This window comes from Coregonus clupeaformis, chromosome 19, assembly GCF_020615455.1.
Source record: "Coregonus clupeaformis isolate EN_2021a chromosome 19, ASM2061545v1, whole genome shotgun sequence".
Classification (NCBI taxonomy): Eukaryota; Metazoa; Chordata; class Actinopteri; order Salmoniformes; family Salmonidae; genus Coregonus; species Coregonus clupeaformis.
In genome coordinates this window covers 25394065-25414512 of record NC_059210.1, presented here as the reverse complement: position 1 = coordinate 25414512, position 20448 = coordinate 25394065, and the positions used below count along the sequence as shown (strand labels likewise).

Sequence of the window (20448 nt, the reverse complement as noted above, 5' to 3'; positions counted from 1 at the left end):
TACTATTTTCTACATTGTAGAATAATAGTGAAGACATCAAAACTATGAAATAACACATATGGAATCATGTAGCAACCAAACAAGTGTTAAACAAATAAAAATATATTTTATATTTGAGATTCTTCAAAGTAGCCACCCTTTGCCTTGATGACAGATTTGCACACTCTTGGCATTCTCTCAACCAGCTTCATGAGGTAGTCACCTGGAATGCATTTCAATTAACAGGTGTGCATTCTTAAAAGTTAATTTGTGGAATTTATTTCCTTCTTAATGTGTTTGAGCCAATCAGTTGTGTTGTGACAAGGTAGGGGGGTATACAGAAGATAACCCTATTTGGTAAAAGACCAAGTCCATATTATGGCAAGAACAGCTCAAATAAGCAAAGAGAAATGACAGTCCATCATTACTTTAAGACATGAAGGTCAGTCAATACGGAACATTTCAAGGACTTTGAAAGTTTCTTCAAGTGCAGTCGCAAAAACCATCAAGCGCTATGATGAAACTGGCTCTCATGAGGACCGCCACAGGAGAGGAAGACCCAGAGTTACCTCTGCTGCAGTGGATAAGTTAATTAGAGTTACCAGCCTCAGAAATTGCAGCCCAAATAAATGCTTCACAGAGTTCAAGTAACAGACACATCTCAACATCAACTGTTCAGAGGAGACTGCGTGAATCAGGCCTTTGTGGTCGAATTGCTGCAAAGAAAACACTACTAAAGGACACCAATAGTAAGAAGAGACTTGCTTGGGCCAAGAAACACGAGCAATGGATATTAGACCAGTGGAAATCTGTCCTTTGGTCTGAAGAGTCCAAATTTGAGATTTTTGGTTCCAACCGCTGTGTCTTTGTGAGACGCAGAGAAGGTGAACGGATGATCTCCGCATGTGAGGTTCCCACTGTGAAGCATGGAGGAGGAGGTGTGATGTCTGGGGGTGCTTTGCTGGTGACACTGTCAGTGATTTATTTAGAATTCAAGGTACACTTAACCAGCATGGCTACCACAGCATTCTGCAGCGATACACCATCCCATCTGGTTTGGGCTTAGTGGGACAATCATTTTGTTTTTCAACAGGACAATGACCCAACACACCTCCAGGCTGTGTAAGGGCTATTGGACCAAGAAGGAGAGTGATGGAGTGCTGCATCAGATGACCTGGCCAAAATCACCCAACCTCAACCCAATTATGATGTTTTGGGATGAGTTGGACCACAGAGTGAAGGAAAAGCAGCCAACAAGTGCTCAGCATATGTGGGAACTCCTTCAAGACTGTTGGAAAAGCATTCCAGGTGAAGCTGGTTGAGAGAATGCCAAGAGTGTGCAAAGCTGCCATCAAGGCAAAGGGTGGCTATTTGAAGCATCTCAAATAAAAATGTGTTTAACACTTTTTTGGTTACTACATGATTCCATATGTGTTATTTCATAGTTTTGATCTCTTCATACATTTTTCTACAATGTAAAAAATAGTAAAAATAAAGAAAAACCCTTGCATGAGTAGGTGTTCTAAAACTTTTGACCGGTAGTGTATATATACAGTGAGGGAAAAAAGTATTTGATCCCCTGCTGATTTTGTACGTTTGCCCACTGGCAAAGACATGATCAGTCTATCATTTTAATGGTAGGTTTATTTGAACAGTGAGAGACAGAATAACAACAAAAAAATCCAGAAAAACGCATGTGAAAAATGTTATAAATTGATTTGCATTTTGATGAGGGAAATAAGTATTTGACCCCTCTGCAAAACATGACTTAGTACTTGATGGCAAAACCCTTGTTGGCAATCACAGAGGTCAGACGTTTCTTGTAGTTGGCCACCAGGTTTGCACACATCTCAGGAGGGATTTTGTCCCACTCCTCTTTGCAGATCTTCTCCAAGTCATTAAGGTTTCGAGGCTGACGTTTGGTAACTCGAACGTTCAGCTCCCTCCACAGATTTTCTATGGGATTAAGGTCTGGAGACTGGCTAGGCCACTCCAGGACCTTAATGTGCTTCTTCTTGAGCCACTCCTTTGTTGCCTTGGCCGTGTGTTTTGGGTCATTGTCATGCTGGAATACCCATCCACGACCCATTTTCAATGCCCTGGCTGAGGGAAGGAGGTTCTCACCCAAGATTTGACGGTACATGGCCCCATCCATCGTCCCTTTGATGCGGTGAAGTTGTCCTATCCCCTTAGCAGAAAAACACCCCCAAAGCATGTTTCCACCTCCATGTTTGACGGTGGGGATGGTGTTCTTGGGGTCATAGGCAGCATTCCTCCTCCTCCAAACACGGCGAGTTGAGTTGATGCCAAAGAGCTTGATTTTGGTCTCATCTGACCACAACACTTTCACCCAGTTCTCCTCTGAATCATTCAGATGTTCATTGGCAAACTTCAGACGGCCCTGTATATGTGCTTTCTTGAGCAGGGGGACCTTGCGGGCGCTGCAGGATTTCAGTCCTTCACGGCATAGTGTGTTACCAATTGTTTTCTTGGTGACTATGGTCCCAGCTGCCTTGAGATCATTGACAAGATCCTCCCGTGTAGTTCTGGGCTGATTCCTCACCGTTCTCATGATCATTGCAACTCCACGAGGTGAGATCTTGCATGGAGCCCCAGGCCGAGGGAGATTGACAGTTATTTTGTGTTTCTTCCATTTGCGAATAATCGCACCAACTGTTGTCACCTTCTCACCAAGCTGCTTGGCGATGGTCTTGTAGCCCATTCCAGCCTTGTGTAGGTCTATAATCTTGTCCCTGACATCCTTGGAGAGCTCTTTGGTCTTGGCCATGGTGGAGAGTTTGGAATCTGATTGATTGATTGATTGCTTCTGTGGACAGGTGTCTTTTATACAGGTAACAAACTAAGATTAGGAGCACTCCCTTTAAGAGTGTGCTCCCAATCTCAGTTCGTTACCTGTATAAAAGACACCTGGGAGCCAGAAATCTTTCTGATTGAGAGGGGGTCAAATACTTATTTCCCTCATTCAAATGCAAATCAATTTATAACATTTTTGACATGCTTTTTTCTGGATTTTTTTGTTTTTATTCTGTCTCTCACTGTTCAAATAAACCGACCATTAAAATTATAGACTGATCATTTCTTTGTCAGTGGGCAAACGTACAAAATCAGCAGGGGATCAAATACTTTTTTCCCTGTTCAAAATCTATCAAATATGCTTCTTTACAGGTTCCTACACAAGTAGATATTTATTGTCAAGTTCTCTCTATTTAAACATGCAAAAGAATGAAATGTATTGTACACTTCAGTCACACCATGTGCTCAGGTTGCTCTGCTTCCTGAATGAAGGTCCCTCCCCCAATTGATACATCATACCAACTTCTGCACCTCATTGGATTGTTTACAGGCATGTCATCATATATTATCATAATATGGGGAGGGTGAGGGGCAAAAATATTTTCTGTTGCCTAAGGGCAACTATGTGCAGTAGAGGGCTAGTTTTGGAAGCAGTTAAGGAGGGGGGTGGTGGTGTTGCAAATAAAGTTGTATTTTACAGGCTTTGCCAAGTTGCTCTTAGTCCTGAGCAAGCAGAACTTTTCCAGGTGTTGTCCAGTACTGTTCTGTGAAGCAGACTCTTCCATAGGGTAGCCTGGGCTTGCGCTACAGTACAGTACATTACAGGAGACAGACACAGGCTATTAATCTACTGCATCCCACTGCTTCTCCAAGACAAAACCCAAATATTAGACGTAACTAAAATGAGAGAGGAAAAACAGACAAACTAAGAGAGAAGTGTTTTGCTTTTTCTTTTTTTTAGCTGGCTAACTAACTCAAAGACTCTGAGATGTTTTTATAGCATGTCTGTAAGGGGCTTGTACTCCGCCCTGATTCTCCTGGTCCTCCTGTAAGTGATCATCCACAGTCTGTGTGTGCTCCTTCTTCACTTCCTCCTATACCTCTCCAGCAAAGTTAAACAGAGCTGCCGATGTGAAGGAATGAAAGCTGGGGCCAAACGTGTGGAGTTTTATTTTTCAACAACGTTTTCTCCCCCAGTCTTGACTACCTGAGGTAGTAGGTACTGTTGGAAACTGGACTGATACTGTTAGATGGTTAAGGCATATTATGGGAAAAGGTTTACAGACTCAAAGAATAACTATGAAAAGTGTCCCAGTGGGTGTTGATGATACTGAGAGGTGCAGAGGTGATGACTGGCTGATCTACCTGCTCCTGTGGTTTTTCTACCATTCCGACTGGAAGTACCCATCACCCTGGGAGCCCATCGCATGCCCAAGCATGCCCAGTTCTTTTTTTCTCCTCCTCTCTTTTATTTCTATACTTTTTGGGGGTCTGTTCGTTTTTGAGTTATGTGGAGAAAATAATCAAAGTGTTTGAAAGAAAACTCCTGGTTTGTGGTTATTGAATCTTTGTCCTCTCCCTCTTTCTTCAAGTCTTATTTTACTCAGGTCTTCTTTTCATAATGAAAAAGAGTATTGAAGATGTCAGAGATAAAATGCATTGAGTGTGTGTGTGTATGCAGGTGTACACTGCATATAGTTAAATGTTTTAAGGTGAACAACATGTTAGATACCAAAGTACGATAAAGACACAGAGGGAGTAAACCAAGCTGCTACTTTAAACTGCAAAATTGGAGGGTGGGTCACCATGGCAACCCTGACTTAGTATTTCCCTCCAGCACGTGAGGGGCGTGGTCAGACAGATGAGGGCGGGGTTTGTCTCCCGGGACCTATTTTCACAATAAAAGGGAGGAAAGAGAAAGAGAAGAGAAAAGGCAGAGGAAAATGCTGTATCAAGCTCGACACGCCTTCATTTCCCTCCAATCAGTCCTCCCTCTCTATGCCATTTCAGTCTATATACTGTATGTGAACCCTTCCTCTATCCCTTTCTATCCTCCTTTATTTCCCATGCTCTTGCATTACCATAACCCAGAGATGAAAAGCTGATGAAGCAAAGAAAAAAAGTATTCCCTTGAATAGATTTAAAAATGGTACATTCCAAATACACAACTGCTGCTTAGTTTGTAGGCTTCCTGTCAACAACATTAGTTTGTGTGTGTGGCCTATATGTTGCTACATCCGACAGCAAGACCACACAACAAAATCAGCAGGATGCAACATACATACAAACTATATTCTTTAGCTTAGCTGGTATATAATGGCACAAGTACATAAGAACATAGCCTAATTATATTGCAAGTATTGACGTACCCCTGTCAACCCTAGTAACCTGTCTCTCAGACTCTGGAACCACTGTCCTTTTCTCAGTGCAGTTCTCTGTCGGTCTTGTTGTGTCTCTGACTGCCTCCCTGTCTACTTGTTGTCTGAAGGGAAGTTAAGCCAATTTCACCAGATTACTGTAATGAAATCACTGTGTGGAGTTTAGCCGTGTCCCACCACTGGAAGAGGACGCTGGGTCATTTCTCTAAATCTATTGGAGGAGTTAGAGAAAGAGGTAACAGTCTGTCATGGACTCACCAAACAACTGGGTGTATGATCACAACTACTCACATAAAACACACAAACAAATGGCTATAAATGTAATTATTTGACTTCATATATTGGAAACTGTATTAACATGTTATCATGAGTCAGAATACTGGGCCGGAACAGCTTCAGTGCAACAACATTGAAAAGTTAAAGATAATGATAATGAATGGTGATTATTGCATCTAGTCAGTCTAAAAACACCTAATATGGTATTATCAAAGAGGAGAATACCAAAAAGATCAAGAAAACAGGGTATGAAATTATACAACTAACATACAACTAATTGACGTAGCCATACACTCTGAGTGAGTCTCACTCTCACACACGGGACCACTGACGAGTCTGTGACGATCACACTTCATGTGCCCCGACACGTCAGCAGCACTGCGCCCACAAAAAAGTATATTTTTAGTTATTTATATCAGTCTTTTTTACAGGATTTAAAATAAAAAAGGGGGTCGAAGGCGAATGAAGAAGGGAGTGAGTGAAAGAGTTGGAGACAGTCTGCAGCATCCCAGTAACCTCATCCATCTCTCTGCTCTCCATCTATTATTCATCACTCCACTCTTCATCCCTCATTCTTCTCAGGGCTGAGAAAATAGGTCACTCTGGGATAGCTAGCTATTTAGGCTGTGTTTCATTTGGAGGCACTGATTGCCTCCCTGGCTCATAATCTAGCCCTGCTTTCCTCACCCCTTGTCTCTTATCTTGTTGTAGAACGATCTGGCCTTAATGGCTATGTACTCCTATAATCTCCACCCTGAACAGCCAGAAGAGGACTGGCCACCCCTCAGAGCCTGGTTCCTCTCTAGGTTTCTTCCTAGGTTATTGCCTTTCTAGGGAGTTTTTCCTAGCCACCATGCTTTTACATCTGCATTGCTTGCTGTTTGGGGTTTTAGGCTGGGTTCTGTATAAGCACTTTGTGACATTTGCTGATGTAAAAAAGGGCTTTATAAATACATTTGATTGATTGATACCTGACTATTTTTCTAAAGTATTTTCATTGTCCTTTTCAATCACTCACTCGCTGAATCGTCCTCCTCCTGCGATATAGCTTCCTATCTCCATCTTAAGATAAGAAGATGAGTCTGGAGTCGAACTAAAAACAAAGTAACTGTTCTACCTTTAGCATACAGCAGGGGGAGTTTGACTACGTGTGACTGCTGCATACTATAAGGTAAACAATAGGGGGAGACAATGTACTACAGTAGATGTTAAGGCAAAGCTTTGGTACAAGTCAGCAGGGTAGTGGTTCAAACGTCAAGAGTTGAGTCAACAATCTATTTTAAAGGCAAAAACGTAATCTTCTTATCTTCAATACAACACAAACCCTGGGAAAGACCAACCAGTACTTATCAAGTTGAGCCATGTCAACACTAAACACATAGGACATCACCCTTAAAAAGACTACAGAGACTACAGAAGTATTGTGGTATTATTTAATGACAAATTGGTTTAGAAAACAATAATCAAAAGGGGGTGAGCAATGACAACGATTTTCTTACCATCTTCATGAAGATATGAAACTAGAAACTAATTCCAGATACAATACAGCATACATACTGCAGTGTAGTCCAACTGCCAAAACAACAGCATCTTTTCTTGCACGGTTAGGCCTACTGTACAAAGGCATGAAATGAGGGCAGGAAATGTTTACAAAGCAGAGAGATGATTTCATTGGACTCTTCAGTTTAAAGCAGTGTTTTCCAACTCTAGTAGTGTGTCATAGGGAAGGATGAGGGTACTCATCAGTGGTTCCCAACTCCAGTCCTCGAGTACCCCCAACAGCACACATTTTTGTTGTAGCCCCAGACAAACTCACCTGATTCACCTCATTGAAGGCTTGATGATTAGTTGACAAGTTGAATCAGGTGTCCTTGTCTGGGGCTACAATACAAATGTGTACTGTTGGGGGGTACTTGAGGACTGGAGTTGGGAAACAATAGTTTAGAGTACCCTCATCCATCCCTATAACACACTACTACTCTCCATCTGGATCCATTCACACACACACACACACAAAGAAGGCGGATACACATGCACACACACCCTGGCTCACTGCTTGTCTTCATAGAACACCTTGGCCATGGCTATGCCCACTTTCTGCACCTTCGTGTCCTTAGCCTCTGGGCCCATGTTGGCCCGGGCCAGGCCTACCCAGTATTGCTCTGTACGACTCTGGAAGTCTTCCAGCGCCTCACCTGGCTGCACTGGGGGGTGATCCTCCTCATCTGTAAACACACACACACACACACACACACACACACACACCACACCATCATTAAGTTTGCCGATGACACAACAGTGGTAGGCCTGATCACCGACAACGATGAGACAGCCTATAGGGAGGAGGTCAGAGACCTGGCCGTGTGGTGCCTCTGTAGCTCAGCTGGTAGAGCACGGCGCTTGTAACGCCAAGGTAGTGGGTTCGATCCCCGGGACCACCCATACACAAAAAATGTATGCATGCATGACTGTAAGTCGCTTTGGATAAAAGCATCTGCTAAATGGCATATTATTATTATATTATTATAACAACCTCTTCCTTAACGTGATCAAGACAAAGGAAATTATTGTGGACTACCGGTAAAGGAGGACCGAGCACGCCCCCATTCTCATCGACGGGGCTGTCGTGGAGCAGGTTGAGAGCTTCAAGTTCCTTGGTGTCCACATCACCAACAAATCATCATGGTCCAAATACACCAAGACAGTCGTAAAGAGGGCACGACAAAGCCTATTCCTCCTCAGGAGACTGAAAATATTTGGCATGGGTCCTCAGATCCTCAAAAAGTTATACAGCTGCACCATCGAGAGCATACTGACTGGTTGCATCACCGCCTGGTATGGCAACTGCTCGGCCTCCGACCACAAGGCACTACAGAGGGTAGTGTGTACGGCCCAGTACATAATTGGGGCCAAGCTTCCTGCCATCCAGGACTTCTATACCAGGCGGTGTCAGAGGAAGGCCCTAAAAATTGCCAAAGACTCCAGCCACCCTAGTCATAGACTGTTCTCTCTTCTACCGCACGGCAAGCAGAGCGCCAAGTCTAGGTCCAAAAGGCTTCTTAACAGCTTCAACCCCCAAGCCATAAGACTCCTGAACAGCGAATCAAATGGCTACTCGGACTACTTGCATTGTCACCCCCCCCACCCCCCACCCCCTCTTTTTACGCTGCTGCTACTCTGTTTATTATCTATGCATAGTCACTTTACCTCTTCTCACACGTACACTACCAGTCAAAAGTTTGGACACACCTAGTTTTTTCTTTATTTTTACAATTTTCTACATTGTAGAATAATAGTGAAGACATCAAAACTACGAAATAACACATATGGAATCATGTAGTAACCAAAACAGTTTTAAACAAATCAAAATAGATTTTATATTTGAGATTCTTCAAATAGCCACCCTTGGCCTTGATGACAGCTTTGCACACTCTTGGCATTCTCACAACCAGCTTCATGAGGTAGTCACCTGGAAATCATTTCAATTAACAGGTGTGCATTCTTAAAAGTTAATTTGTGGAATTTCTTTCCTTCTTAATGCGTTTGAGCCAATCAGTTGTGACAAGGTAGGGGGGGTATACAGAAGATAGCCCTATTTGGTAAAAGACCAAGTCCATATTATGGCAAGAACAGCTCAAATAAGCAAAGAGAAACGCCTAAGACATGAAGGTCAGTCAATACGGAAAATGTGAAGAACTTTGAAAGTTTCTTCATGTGCAGTTGCAAAAACCATCAAGCGCAACGATGAAACTGGCTCTCATGAGGACCGCCACAGGAATGGAAGACCCAGAGTTACCTCTGCTGCAGAGGATAAGTTCATTAGAGTTACCAGCCTCAGAAATTGCAGCCCAAATAAATGCTTCACAGAGTTCAAGTAACAGACACATCTCAGCATCAACTGTTCAGAGGAGACTGTGTGAATCAGGCCTTCATGGTCAAATTGCTGCAAAGAAACCACTACTAAAGAGACTTGCTTGGGCCAAGAAACAAGAGCAATGGACATTAGACCGGTGGAAGTGTGTCCTTTGATCTGGAGTCCAAATTTGAGATTTTTGGTTCCAACCGCCGTGGCTTTGTGAGACGCGGTGTGGGTGAACGGATTATCTCTGCATGTGTATTTCCCACCGTAAAGCATGGAGGAGGTGTTATGGTGTGGGGGTGTATTGCTGGTGACACTGTCAGTGATTTATTTAGAATTCAAGGCACACTTAACCATCCCATCTGGTTTGGGCTTAGTGGGACTATCATTGGTTTTCAACAGGACAATGACCCAACACACCTCCAGGCTGTGTAAGGGCTATTTTACCAAGAAGGAGAGTGGTGGAGTGCTGCATCAGATGACCTGGCCTCCACAATCCCCCGACCTCAACCAAATTGAGATGGTTTGGGATGAGTCGGACCGCAGAGTGAAGGAAAAGCAGCCAACAAGTGCTCAGCATATGTGGGAACTCCTTCAAGACTGTTGGAAAAGCATTCCAGGTGAAGCTGGTTGAGAGAATGCCAAGAGTGTGCAAAGCTGTCATCAAGGCAAAGGGTGGTTATTTGAAGAATCTCAAATATAAAATATATTTTGATTTGTTTAACACTTTTTTGGTTACTACATGATTCTAAATGTGTTATTTCATAGTTTTGATGTCTTCACTCTTATTCTACAATGTAGAAAATAGTAAAAATAAAGAAAAACCCTTGAATGAGTAGGTGTGTCCAAACTTTTGACTGGTACTGTACATATTACCTCAATTACCTCGACTAACCTGTGCCGCCGCACATTGACTCTGTACCGGTACCCCCTGTATATAGCCTCCCTACTGTTATTTTACTGCTGCTCTTTAATTTGTCTATTTTTAGTCTTTATTTTTTACTTATATATTTTTTACTAAACACTTGTTTTTCTTAAAACGGCATTGTTGGTTAAGGGCTTGTAAGAAATCATTTCACTGTAAGGTCTACACCTGTGGTATTCGGCGCATATGACAAATAAAATGTGATTTGATTTGATTTGAAGAGAGTGTTACTGCTGGTGTCAACACTACTGCGACTGACATTGTGTTTAGACAGCACTGTCCCTTGAGGCTTTCTATAAGAGGCTTTTGGCTTCGGCTTTGATGCAACCTGTTCACTGCTCTAGTGGAGAGGTACATTTAAGCAATAAGGCCCGAGGGGGTTTGGTACCGTATATGGCCAATATACCACGGCTAATGGCTGTTCTTAAGCACGACGCAACGCGGAGTGCCTGGATACAGCCCTTAGCTGAGGTATATTGGCCATATACCATAAACCCCGAGGTGCCTTATTGCTTTAATAAACTGGTTACAAATGTAATTAGAAAAGTAAAAGTAAATGTTTTGTCATACCCATGGTATACGGTCTGATATACCACGGCTTTCAGCCAATCAGCATTCAGGGCTCGAACCACCCAGTTTATAGTCTGATATACCACGGCTTTCAGCCAATCAGCATTCAGGGCTCGAACCACCCAGTTTATATTGTCTGATATACCACGGCTTTCAGCCAATCATAACCATTGAACACATGAAGAGCAGAATAAAGTAGGGTTAGAAACAAACACTGAAAAGAATAGAGGGATTTTTTGTCATTTACCTTGTTCGTCACCTTCTTCTTCAGATTCCTCCTCTTCGTCATCACCTCCTTTAGCTTCCTCCTCATCCCCCTCCTCATCCCCCTCTGAGTCAGACCAGTCGTCCAGCCACTCTTGGGTCTCTGCAGAGAGAAGGGGTCACTGTGATCAGGAACACAACCTCCATCCCACAGAAACACACAGACAGAAAAGCCCAGTTTCCCTCTTACTTACTGGGGTCCATCTCGACCAGCACCTCCCACTGGTCCATCTTGTGGAGGTCTAGACAGTACAGGTCGTTGAGGGTGAACTGGCGGTCGCCCACCTCAAACATGCCCCCGTATAAATACAGCTTCCCATATTTCACTGTTGCCATGGCGCTGGAGCGAGCACAGGGCTCCACCAGGATGGCCGAGGCACCTTCCTCATCTTCCTCCTCCTCTTCCTCGCTCTCTTCCTCCACCTGTGTCCCGGGGATTATTTCCTTGATGGTCATGACCGTTCCATCTTCAGTGACGATCTCCTTGATGACCTCCACAGGTCCCTGTGCTGCTGCCCCTTCCTCCGCCTGACCCTCCTCTGACCTCTCCCCTTGCTCCCCTCCCTTCTTCCCCCGTCGACGCTTCTTCTTCTCCGACTTACAGCCCTGGACGAGGGGAGGGAAAAACAGGGCAACAACAATAATATTAACACAGTTGCTTACAATTGTCCAAGTAAACATACTATTTACTGTATGTGCCAAAAGGGAGGTTTCCAGCAGTTACCTTGAGCTGAGCAGGGAACCAGCGGTGCTTGTTGATGTCATACAGGTAAAGGTCGTTGTAGAAGTCCCCCTCCAGAGTCTCATCTTCCTCCTCGTCACACACCCCTCCGAAGAGCAGCGCCCGACCCGTGGGCCCCACAGCCAGGGAGAAGCCCGACCGGGCGGGTGGCTTGGAGCCTGAGGGACTCACCCGGGACCACAACCACTTCTCTGACAGGGAGAAAATCAAAATGAGGAACAATGTTCTGTGAATAGAAATCACATTGCTTCTCTGTCCTGCGTTTTATATGTCCAGGCTAGTCTGTAGCCAATAGTAAGTATAAGCCTGAGCATCACTGTACCTTGTTCTTCTTTGCCATCTCTCTTGAGCAGAAACATGTCAGAGTGGATGGTTCCCTTTTCCACATCTTTCTTAGCTTTCTAAAAGGGAACAATAAAACACAACTTTGATTAAAATGTAATGGAGTCATTCAAAGACTTGCTGCATATCTCTCAATATCATATCAAATTAACAAGAACCTGTTGAGTGCACGCACACACACACAAATGCACAAACACACACACCACTTTGGAGTATCCTCCATAGATGATGACCCCGGAGCTATCGGGGGTAGAGGTCATCTGGCAGGCAGAGCGAGGGGAGGGGCCGGTGCCGGAGGGGGAGAGGCGACTCCAGGTGAAGGAGTCCAGACTGAAGGCGTGCACATCGTTGTAGTAGATAAAATCCCTGTAAGAGAAGAAGTACACTATCAACAAGCAGAAGACTAATCTAGTTTATTTTGCATATTTCACGCAGTGGCTACATCTAATATTGTGATATTTTGGCCACAGCCATAAAGCAAGCCACAAGGTTATCACTCTTTTCTTTCCTCTTATTTCCTACAATTACAAATACTCCACCTATCACCTCTCCTTAACTGACACAATAGCGCCTCCTATCATCTCTCCTTACCTAGCACTTTCGTGGAAGCCTCCGAACAACAGCAACTGCCTCTTACTCAGGACCATACGATGTCCACTCCTACCAGAGGGGGCACCTGGAACCCTGGGTTACAGACACAACACTTATACTCACAAACACTGACACAACCAGGTTAATCTAGTAGCATCTCAAACATACTTTACACCCACTATTACTACAATAGCAATATGGCTCCCTCACTTGATCTGCTCCCAGGTGTTTGTGGAGAGGTGAAGAACCCAGAGGTCTTTATAGTGGTAGAACTGCTCCCCGTCAGGAGACGCAAACTCCCCCCCAAACACCCACAGCTGCCCCCCTGCCTGTGGAACTACCACCGCCTGCAGAGAGAGAGAAGAGAGAGAGACAGAGAAAGGAGAGAGAGCGAGAGAGCGAGATGGAGAGAGAGAGATGGAGAATGTTAGAGGGAGAGAGAGTTATCAGATAGATACCATCTACCTTGGCAATCTCTCAAATCTCTTCATAGTTGTATCAAAGTCTGTCCCCTGGTGTCCAAAAGGGAGAATGACAGAACGATGGCCAGGCTGCAACCTGAGATCCGCAGTGAGAGGAATCACTGCACCACTAATCCACAACAGAGAAAAATAATAAAAATACAATAATTGTCAGTAAAGGTGTGACATACTTTTGAGTTCCCTAAAAGTAGAACAAATGTGTGAAAAAGTTCCCCATTCTGAGCTGTCTAAGTGACGATAAAGAGTAAAGGTAGACTCCTGGCAGAAGGAAGTGGGGGATCTGGTGAGCTCTGTAAAGTACAGGGATGTAAACTGGTGAGGGCCCAAAAAGTTGACCTTTTTTTTTTATAGCACGGAAACACACGAGAAATCGATGGAGATTTTCTGATTGGGGTTGTCTCTCTGCATTTAGATATATTCATACTGATACTGTATATTTTTACATCCACTGTATATCAACCATATATAGCTCTATGCTCACTCTACCTAGTTGTATATAATGTATGTAAACTTTGTTTAAACTCTGCTGTCTGTATTCTGTCTCTAAATGTTGTCTATCACTAGCAGCACCATACCACTAAGTAAAATCTGATTATGTCTAAATGTCCTTGGCGAATAAAGGGGATTCTGATTTTACTAACGATGTGATACCAGGCCAACAATCACAATACAGAGTAGTATCGTGACACCACAGGGTTTCCCCCACCCCTTCAGATATAGCTTTGAAGTACATTGATTAGGCATATGCATCCTACCTTTGAAGCATCTCTTTGAGTAGGCGATCTATCCCTTTTCCGTTATTTCCTGTGCCATCCAAATGTGTGCATAGCCAAGGTACCATGGTGTTAGCTAGCTAGCCAGGTAACATGACTAAACAAGGTAGTTTGTTATGAAACCAAAAACTCGCTGCCCGTGAGTAGTTTAAAACGGCCCGCGACATGGTTTATACAATTATATAAATGGCCTTCTTGTTCTTACAGGCGAAATGAAAAGATACGTATCCACTTCGCTCACCCTGGGAGCTGCTCCAATAATTAAACATATGTAACAACAGAAACCCCATCACTGTCTGCACACCCCAGCTCGCCATCACAAAATAAGATTTAAAAACTGATGGAGATGCGCATAAAGAACAGACTGAAAGAAGCAGCTGAGTAGGCTAATGGCTGGTTAGGGGATGCAGCTGGCTGCTCACATCGGTCACACGTGATATTGGATGAATCACTCATTCTGACATGACATATCTGACATCACGCTCTGAACTCCGTTTGATATTCAATTTGTAGGACGAGTAGGGTAGGGATGCATTCTGTACTCAGTCATTAATTTAGAGAGAGAAGGTAGTCATCGCAAAGGGATAAGATCTGTTTGCGCTCTCTTTTATTGCTTAATGGGTGATACACTCTGCGTCTGCGCACTTTCGTCATACCTGCCCCACACGTTCCTTTACGGATCTACACGTTTCATCTGGATGACCTATTTTGAGATCAAAACTGAGAATATCGCCGAAAAGTGACATGTTTGCATCCCTGAAAGTGGATGTGGGTAGAGATGGTGGTTGGAGGTTGACAGGAGGTACATAGTTACCTGGTGAGCACAGCGTCGTGGAGGAGGGTTGGGGATGTCTGACTTCACCCAGGTGTTCTTCTTTATGTTATAGAAGAACAGGTCGTTGTAGAGGTACGTCTGAAAAGAAGAAAATAAACCCACTGTCAATCAAAAACCCTATTCATCCAAAGCCGATAAGGATTAGTAAAATACAAAAAATTAATATAAAAGGTGTTCAAGGTACACTCTATATACAAAGGTATGTGGACACCCCTTCAAATTAGTGGATTCGGGTTTGGTGGATGCCAGGAGAACGCTACCTGCCCCAATGAAGTGCCAACTGTAAAGTTTGGTGGAGGAGTAATAATGGTGTAATAATGGCTGTTTTTCATGGTTCAGGCCCCTTAGTTCCAGTGAAGGGAAATCTTAATGCTACAGCATACAATTACATTCTAGACGATTCTGTGCTTCCAATTTTGTGGCAACAGTTTAGGGAAGGCCCTTTCCTGTTTCAGCATTACAATGCCCCCGTGCACAAAGCGAGGTCCATACAGAAATAGTTTTTCAAGATCGGTGTGGAAGAACTTGACTGGCCTGCACAGAGCCCTGACCTCAACCCCATCGAACACCTTTGGGATGAATTGGAACGCCGACTGCGAGCCAGGCCTAATCGGCCAACATCAGACCTCACTAATGCTCTTGTGGCTGAATGGAAGCACGTCCCTGCAGCAATGTTCCAACATGTAGTGGAAAGCCTTCCCAGAAGAGTGGAGGCTGTTATAGTAGCAAAGGGGGGACTAACTCCATATTAATGCCCATGATTTTGGAATGAGATGTTCGACGAGCAGGTGTCCACATACTTTTGGTCATGTAGGGTATATGAATTGTACCTTTTTGCCGTTGAAGAACTCGCCTCCAAACAAGATCAGCTCATCCTTGTCGGGGTGTGCTGACAGAGAGGCGTTCAACCTGAGGAGTGATGAGACAAACAGGATACCACTTCTATCAAATCAAATCACATTTTCTTGGTCGCATACACATATTTAGCAGATGTTACAAAAATGCTTGTGACACCTGGCTCTGACGTGAGCTGTTCAGTAGGCACGAAACAGTAAGGGTTTTGAAATGGAACAAATCTAAATGAGACAATTCTTATTGGACAAGATCAGCCATAGTAACTCCCTGGTTTCAACACATTTTCTCCCGTTTTGTGCCCATTGAACACAAGCTAGGTCAACACCTATCAACATCTAGGACAGAGTAGTGGGTCACCTGGGTGAGGGGGGTGGGCAGGCGGTCTCCACAACTGTTGTCTTCTTGGCATCCAGGGACTGAAACTCAGCTATCAGTGCCGCCAGGTCCTCCTGTACCAATGCCAAATGAAAACAACACCTAAATGAACAACAGCTGAAACTATTCACTCTGTACAATGTCTGTCAGATAATGACATTAACTTTATGTGATTGAGTAGGAATTTTTTACACTCGCACGCACGCACGCGCGCACACACACACACACACACACACACACACACACACACACACACACACACACACACACACGATGACGAGTTTATGCCATAAGATGTTATGCTATAAAGACATAGCTATGTCTCTTGTCTTAAACTGTAATTAGAGCTAGCTAGCTAGTAGCTGACAGTTGAAAGGGGAGACAGACATGCCTAACGTTACCTCTTCTCGTTTAGACCGCTTTGAAATCTTTTTATCCATTTTGGCTGCTGTTTTCTCTGCTCCTTTCACTTTCTTTTGGTCTTTTTTACCCTTTTTGCCCATTTTTACAGTACAGTACTAGCTACAGATTAGCTTTGAAACAGTTGTTGAATCAGAACCACATGGAAATTGTCTAGCTAAATAAACGCCACACTTCCACAGACAAGCGCGGTTCACTTCCGGCAACAACAGAGAAGTGACATAAAAACATGTCTATTGTCTATACAATATAAAACAGCGTCACCTGCTGGACTGGTTGAATGAAGAAATAAGAAGCAGGTTTAGACTCCAGAAATAAATAGTTAGTTCGTGATAAACTGTCAATCTAAAGGAATATCAACTTGGAAAGTGTAGGCTAGTTCTGTGGACCAGTGGTCAGGGAAGCATTGCAGATGTTATTTTACACAATGAGTCCAGTAGATTATGCTACATTTAAAGAAATTATGTTTGAACTCATAGTTGTATCATGTAAGACATAATGCCTGGTATTGTAAAGAAGTATGTTAAAGGGCACTAAAGAGGAGGAAGTTCATGTTCATAGAGAGCACAAGCCTGTTGCGTGTTGTAACATAATTAATTGAGCTGGTCAGGAGAGTTCCAATCACTCATGTAGACCACATATTCCTCCTGGTGGTGAAGAATGTAACATCGCTGCAAATTGATTAAACAAGCATCAGTTTACTGTTGAATCCCTGTGACAGGCATAGACCACGTGCACCTGGCAGGCTTCATGTATGGCTCTCACACAAAGCATCTAATTGGGGAGCTAATCTTGATGCTGTTTTTGGCCACTGCCTTCATTGGTTTCCCTTTGAGTCCTGCCCTGATCTACAGCTGTAGCATTAAGGTATAACAGATTTATTCTTGGAACATCACCTTAAGGAACATGGTCAGTATGTCAGCATGCATGTGGAAGATAGCTGATGGGATGGTTGGTCAGATAAGGTTAGTCACATTAGTATTGGTCACATTCACATAACTCAAGGTTTCTTTCATAACCCCTGTTCTCTGATAATATGAGTGAGATGTCTCACAATGGGATTCGCTGGAGGCAGATCACTACTATGAAGAACCAATCACACAATGTTTGTCAAAGGTGAGCCCCTCCCTCTTTATAAGGCGGCACTAACCCGTCCTCTGTGCGGACAGCCCAGTACATCACTGGGGCCGAGCTCCCTGCCATCCAGGACCTCTATATCAGGCGGTGTGCAAAAAAGGCCCTGAAAATCGTCAAAGACCCCAACCACCCAAGCCATAGTCTATTTTCTCTGCTGCCGCAAGGCAAGAGGTACCAGTGCATCAAGTCTGACACCAACAGGCTCTTGAATGGCTTCTATCCCCAAGCAAAACTAGTGATAAATAGCTAACAAAATAGCTACACGGACTGGGTTTACCTTGTATCTTTATTGACTTTTTATTTCAATATTTGCTCTCTCTATGCAAATTCACAGGGCCCTACACACTCACACACACTGTCACTTCAACACACACACAAACACTCACTCCTAGTAAAATCTTGGATACAGAGCATTGATAAGGAATTGTCTTTTTTAGGTCACACCACTTCTCAAAAACACAGCACTTGTTTTTCCATACAGTGAGCGTGTAGAAGGGGCTCAGGCATTGGATACTAAATGGCCTTGAGTGGCAAGCCTGTCACATTCAGATTCATCTTCTCACAGGCCAGGGCCAGAGGGCCATGGTTTCTTGGTGAGGGTGGCAAATCTCCTCGTTCACTTGGGTCAAAAGATCCCTGCATAACGATAGCTGCCTGGGCTGGTTGTAAAGCAGGAGAGCGATCTCTGCCAACCAGAGCTTCCCTGGTCATCGAGGGGCTCGAAGATGAGGGATAAGCCCTGTTCCCGCACTCTGGTTATTGGAGTGGGGACTATGAGGCATAGAGTAGGAAAAAGTGTAAGGCATCATCCTTGCCAGGGGTGTGCTAGCACTTTAACCCCTAGTGGTGCGTTATCACCACTTGGGGATGGAGTCTCCAAAAACCCTTACAGTGTTGTCGCCTCTAACAGTCTGGGAGTCAGTCTGGATAGATGCGAGAAGTGGGCTCTCTAGAGGCTGGAATACGCTTGTGCCCATGTGTCATGCACACCTGAGGGTGCAATAAAGCTGCAGAGGGGGCAGAGAGTCTGTCCCAGTAACTGGGGTACTTCAAAATGTGTGAAAAACATGCTCAATCCTCTTGGACTGCGCCCTTGTGAGTGGCGACATGTATGGCCATACCGTGTCACCGAGCGGGGCTATGTGCAAGAGAGAAGTCGACGGAATGACGTAAGACATCAGACGGTGTAGCTAAAAGACAGAAGGAAACATACTGGTTACCTGGACATCCTAATCCTGTGCAATAGAGCAGCTACAGTATGTGTTTGGTCCGTCTTGGCTCTAAAATATCCCATCGCTTACTCCCGTAAAATGGAGGTAGAGTGTGCCCCGACTGCATGTACCAAGCACAGGTGTAGAAACAGGACGAGGAAGTATCCGATTGCTGTCTGGGGCTCTGACGCCTTCTCTTCATCTTTAACCAGAAAGTATAAGTAACTGTACTGACTGTTCTTTAGCTCGATAGATAGGGTTCTCCATCAATAGAGCTGAGTAGCCATTGGCTTGCCGAAAAATCCCCAAAACAAAGTGGGCTTTAGATGTAGGTGTGATGCGTGATTTGAAGGAGTCAGGCTCAGGAGGGTAAATCACAGTATACAGAGTTTATTCTGTAATCCAGCGTAACCAGTCCAGTGCGCAAAACAGGTGCACTGGAACAAACATGCACACAGGGAAAATACCCTGGCTATACAAAATACTGAGCTTAACCAAGCTACTAATCCTCACAATGAACAATCACCCACAAGGACAAGGGGGCAGAGGGAACACTTAAACACGTACTAATGAGGGGAATATGAACCAGGTGTGTGTAATTGACAAGACAAGACAAATGGAATGATGAGATATGGAGCGGCAGTGGCTAGAAGGCCGGTGACGACGAACGCCGAAGCCTACCCCAACAAAGAGGGGAGGCAGCTTCGGAGGAAGTCGTGACAGTACCCCCTTGACGAGCAGCTCCAGCAGCGCGCCGACCCCGGCCACTGGAACGGCCAGGAGGACGCGGAGCAGGGCGAGCCGGATGGAGACGGTTGAAATCCCGCAACAGGGAGGGATCGAGGATATCCCTCACCGGGACCCAGCACCGTTCCTCCGGAATGTACCCCTCCCACTCCACGAGGTACTGAAGGCCCCCCACCCGAGGCCTCGAATCCAGGATGGAACGGACGGAGTACGCCGGGGCCCCCTCGATGTCCAGAGGAGGCGGAGGGACCTCCCACACCTCAGACTCCTAGAGTGGACCAGCCACCACCGGCCTGAGGAGAGACACATGAAACGAGGGGTTAATACGGTAATCATGGGGGAGTAATAATCTATAGGTAACCTCGTTGATTCTCCTCAGGACTTTTAACAGCCCCACAAACCGCGGGCTCAGCTTCCGGCAGGGCTGGCGGAGGGGCAGATTCCAGGTTGAGAGCCAGACCCGATCACCCGGTACGAAGACTGGGGCCTCACTGCGGTGGCGGTCAGCGTTGGCCTTCTGACAACGCACGGCGCGTTGGAGGTGGACGTGGGCAACGTCCCATGTCTCCTCCACGCGCTGAAACCAGTCATCCACCGCAGGAGCGTCGGTCTGGCTCTGGTGCCACGGTGCCAGAACCGGTTGGTAACCTAAAACACATTGGAATGGCGTTAGGTTAGTGGAGGAGTGACAGAGAGAGTTCTGGGCATATTCGGCCCATGGCAAGAACACTGACCACTCCCCCGGCCGGTCCTGGCAGTAGGACCGCAGGAACCTACCCTCATCCTGATTTACCCGTTCCACCTGCCCATTAGACTCGGGGTGGAAACCAGAGGTCAGGCTGACCGAGACCCCCAGACGTTCCATGAATGCCT

General features: G+C 44.9%; 1 protein-coding gene across 1 annotated transcript; it reads right to left on the bottom strand.

Moving 5' to 3' along the window:
- Positions 1-7307: 7307 nt before the first annotated feature.
- klhdc4 (kelch domain containing 4) lies at positions 7308-16677 on the bottom strand. Its single transcript, XM_041837210.2, has 12 exons — positions 16462-16677; positions 16043-16134; positions 15661-15739; positions 14810-14908; positions 12951-13087; positions 12741-12833; positions 12353-12515; positions 12130-12208; positions 11790-11998; positions 11260-11671; positions 11049-11168; positions 7308-7672 (listed from the first exon to the last, which is right to left on the bottom strand). Exons 1-12 carry the CDS (start codon positions 16561-16563, stop codon positions 7497-7499), a joined length of 1761 nt encoding a protein of 586 aa, XP_041693144.1. The 5' UTR covers positions 16564-16677; the 3' UTR covers positions 7308-7496.
- Between the last annotated feature and the right edge of the window lie 3771 nt (positions 16678-20448).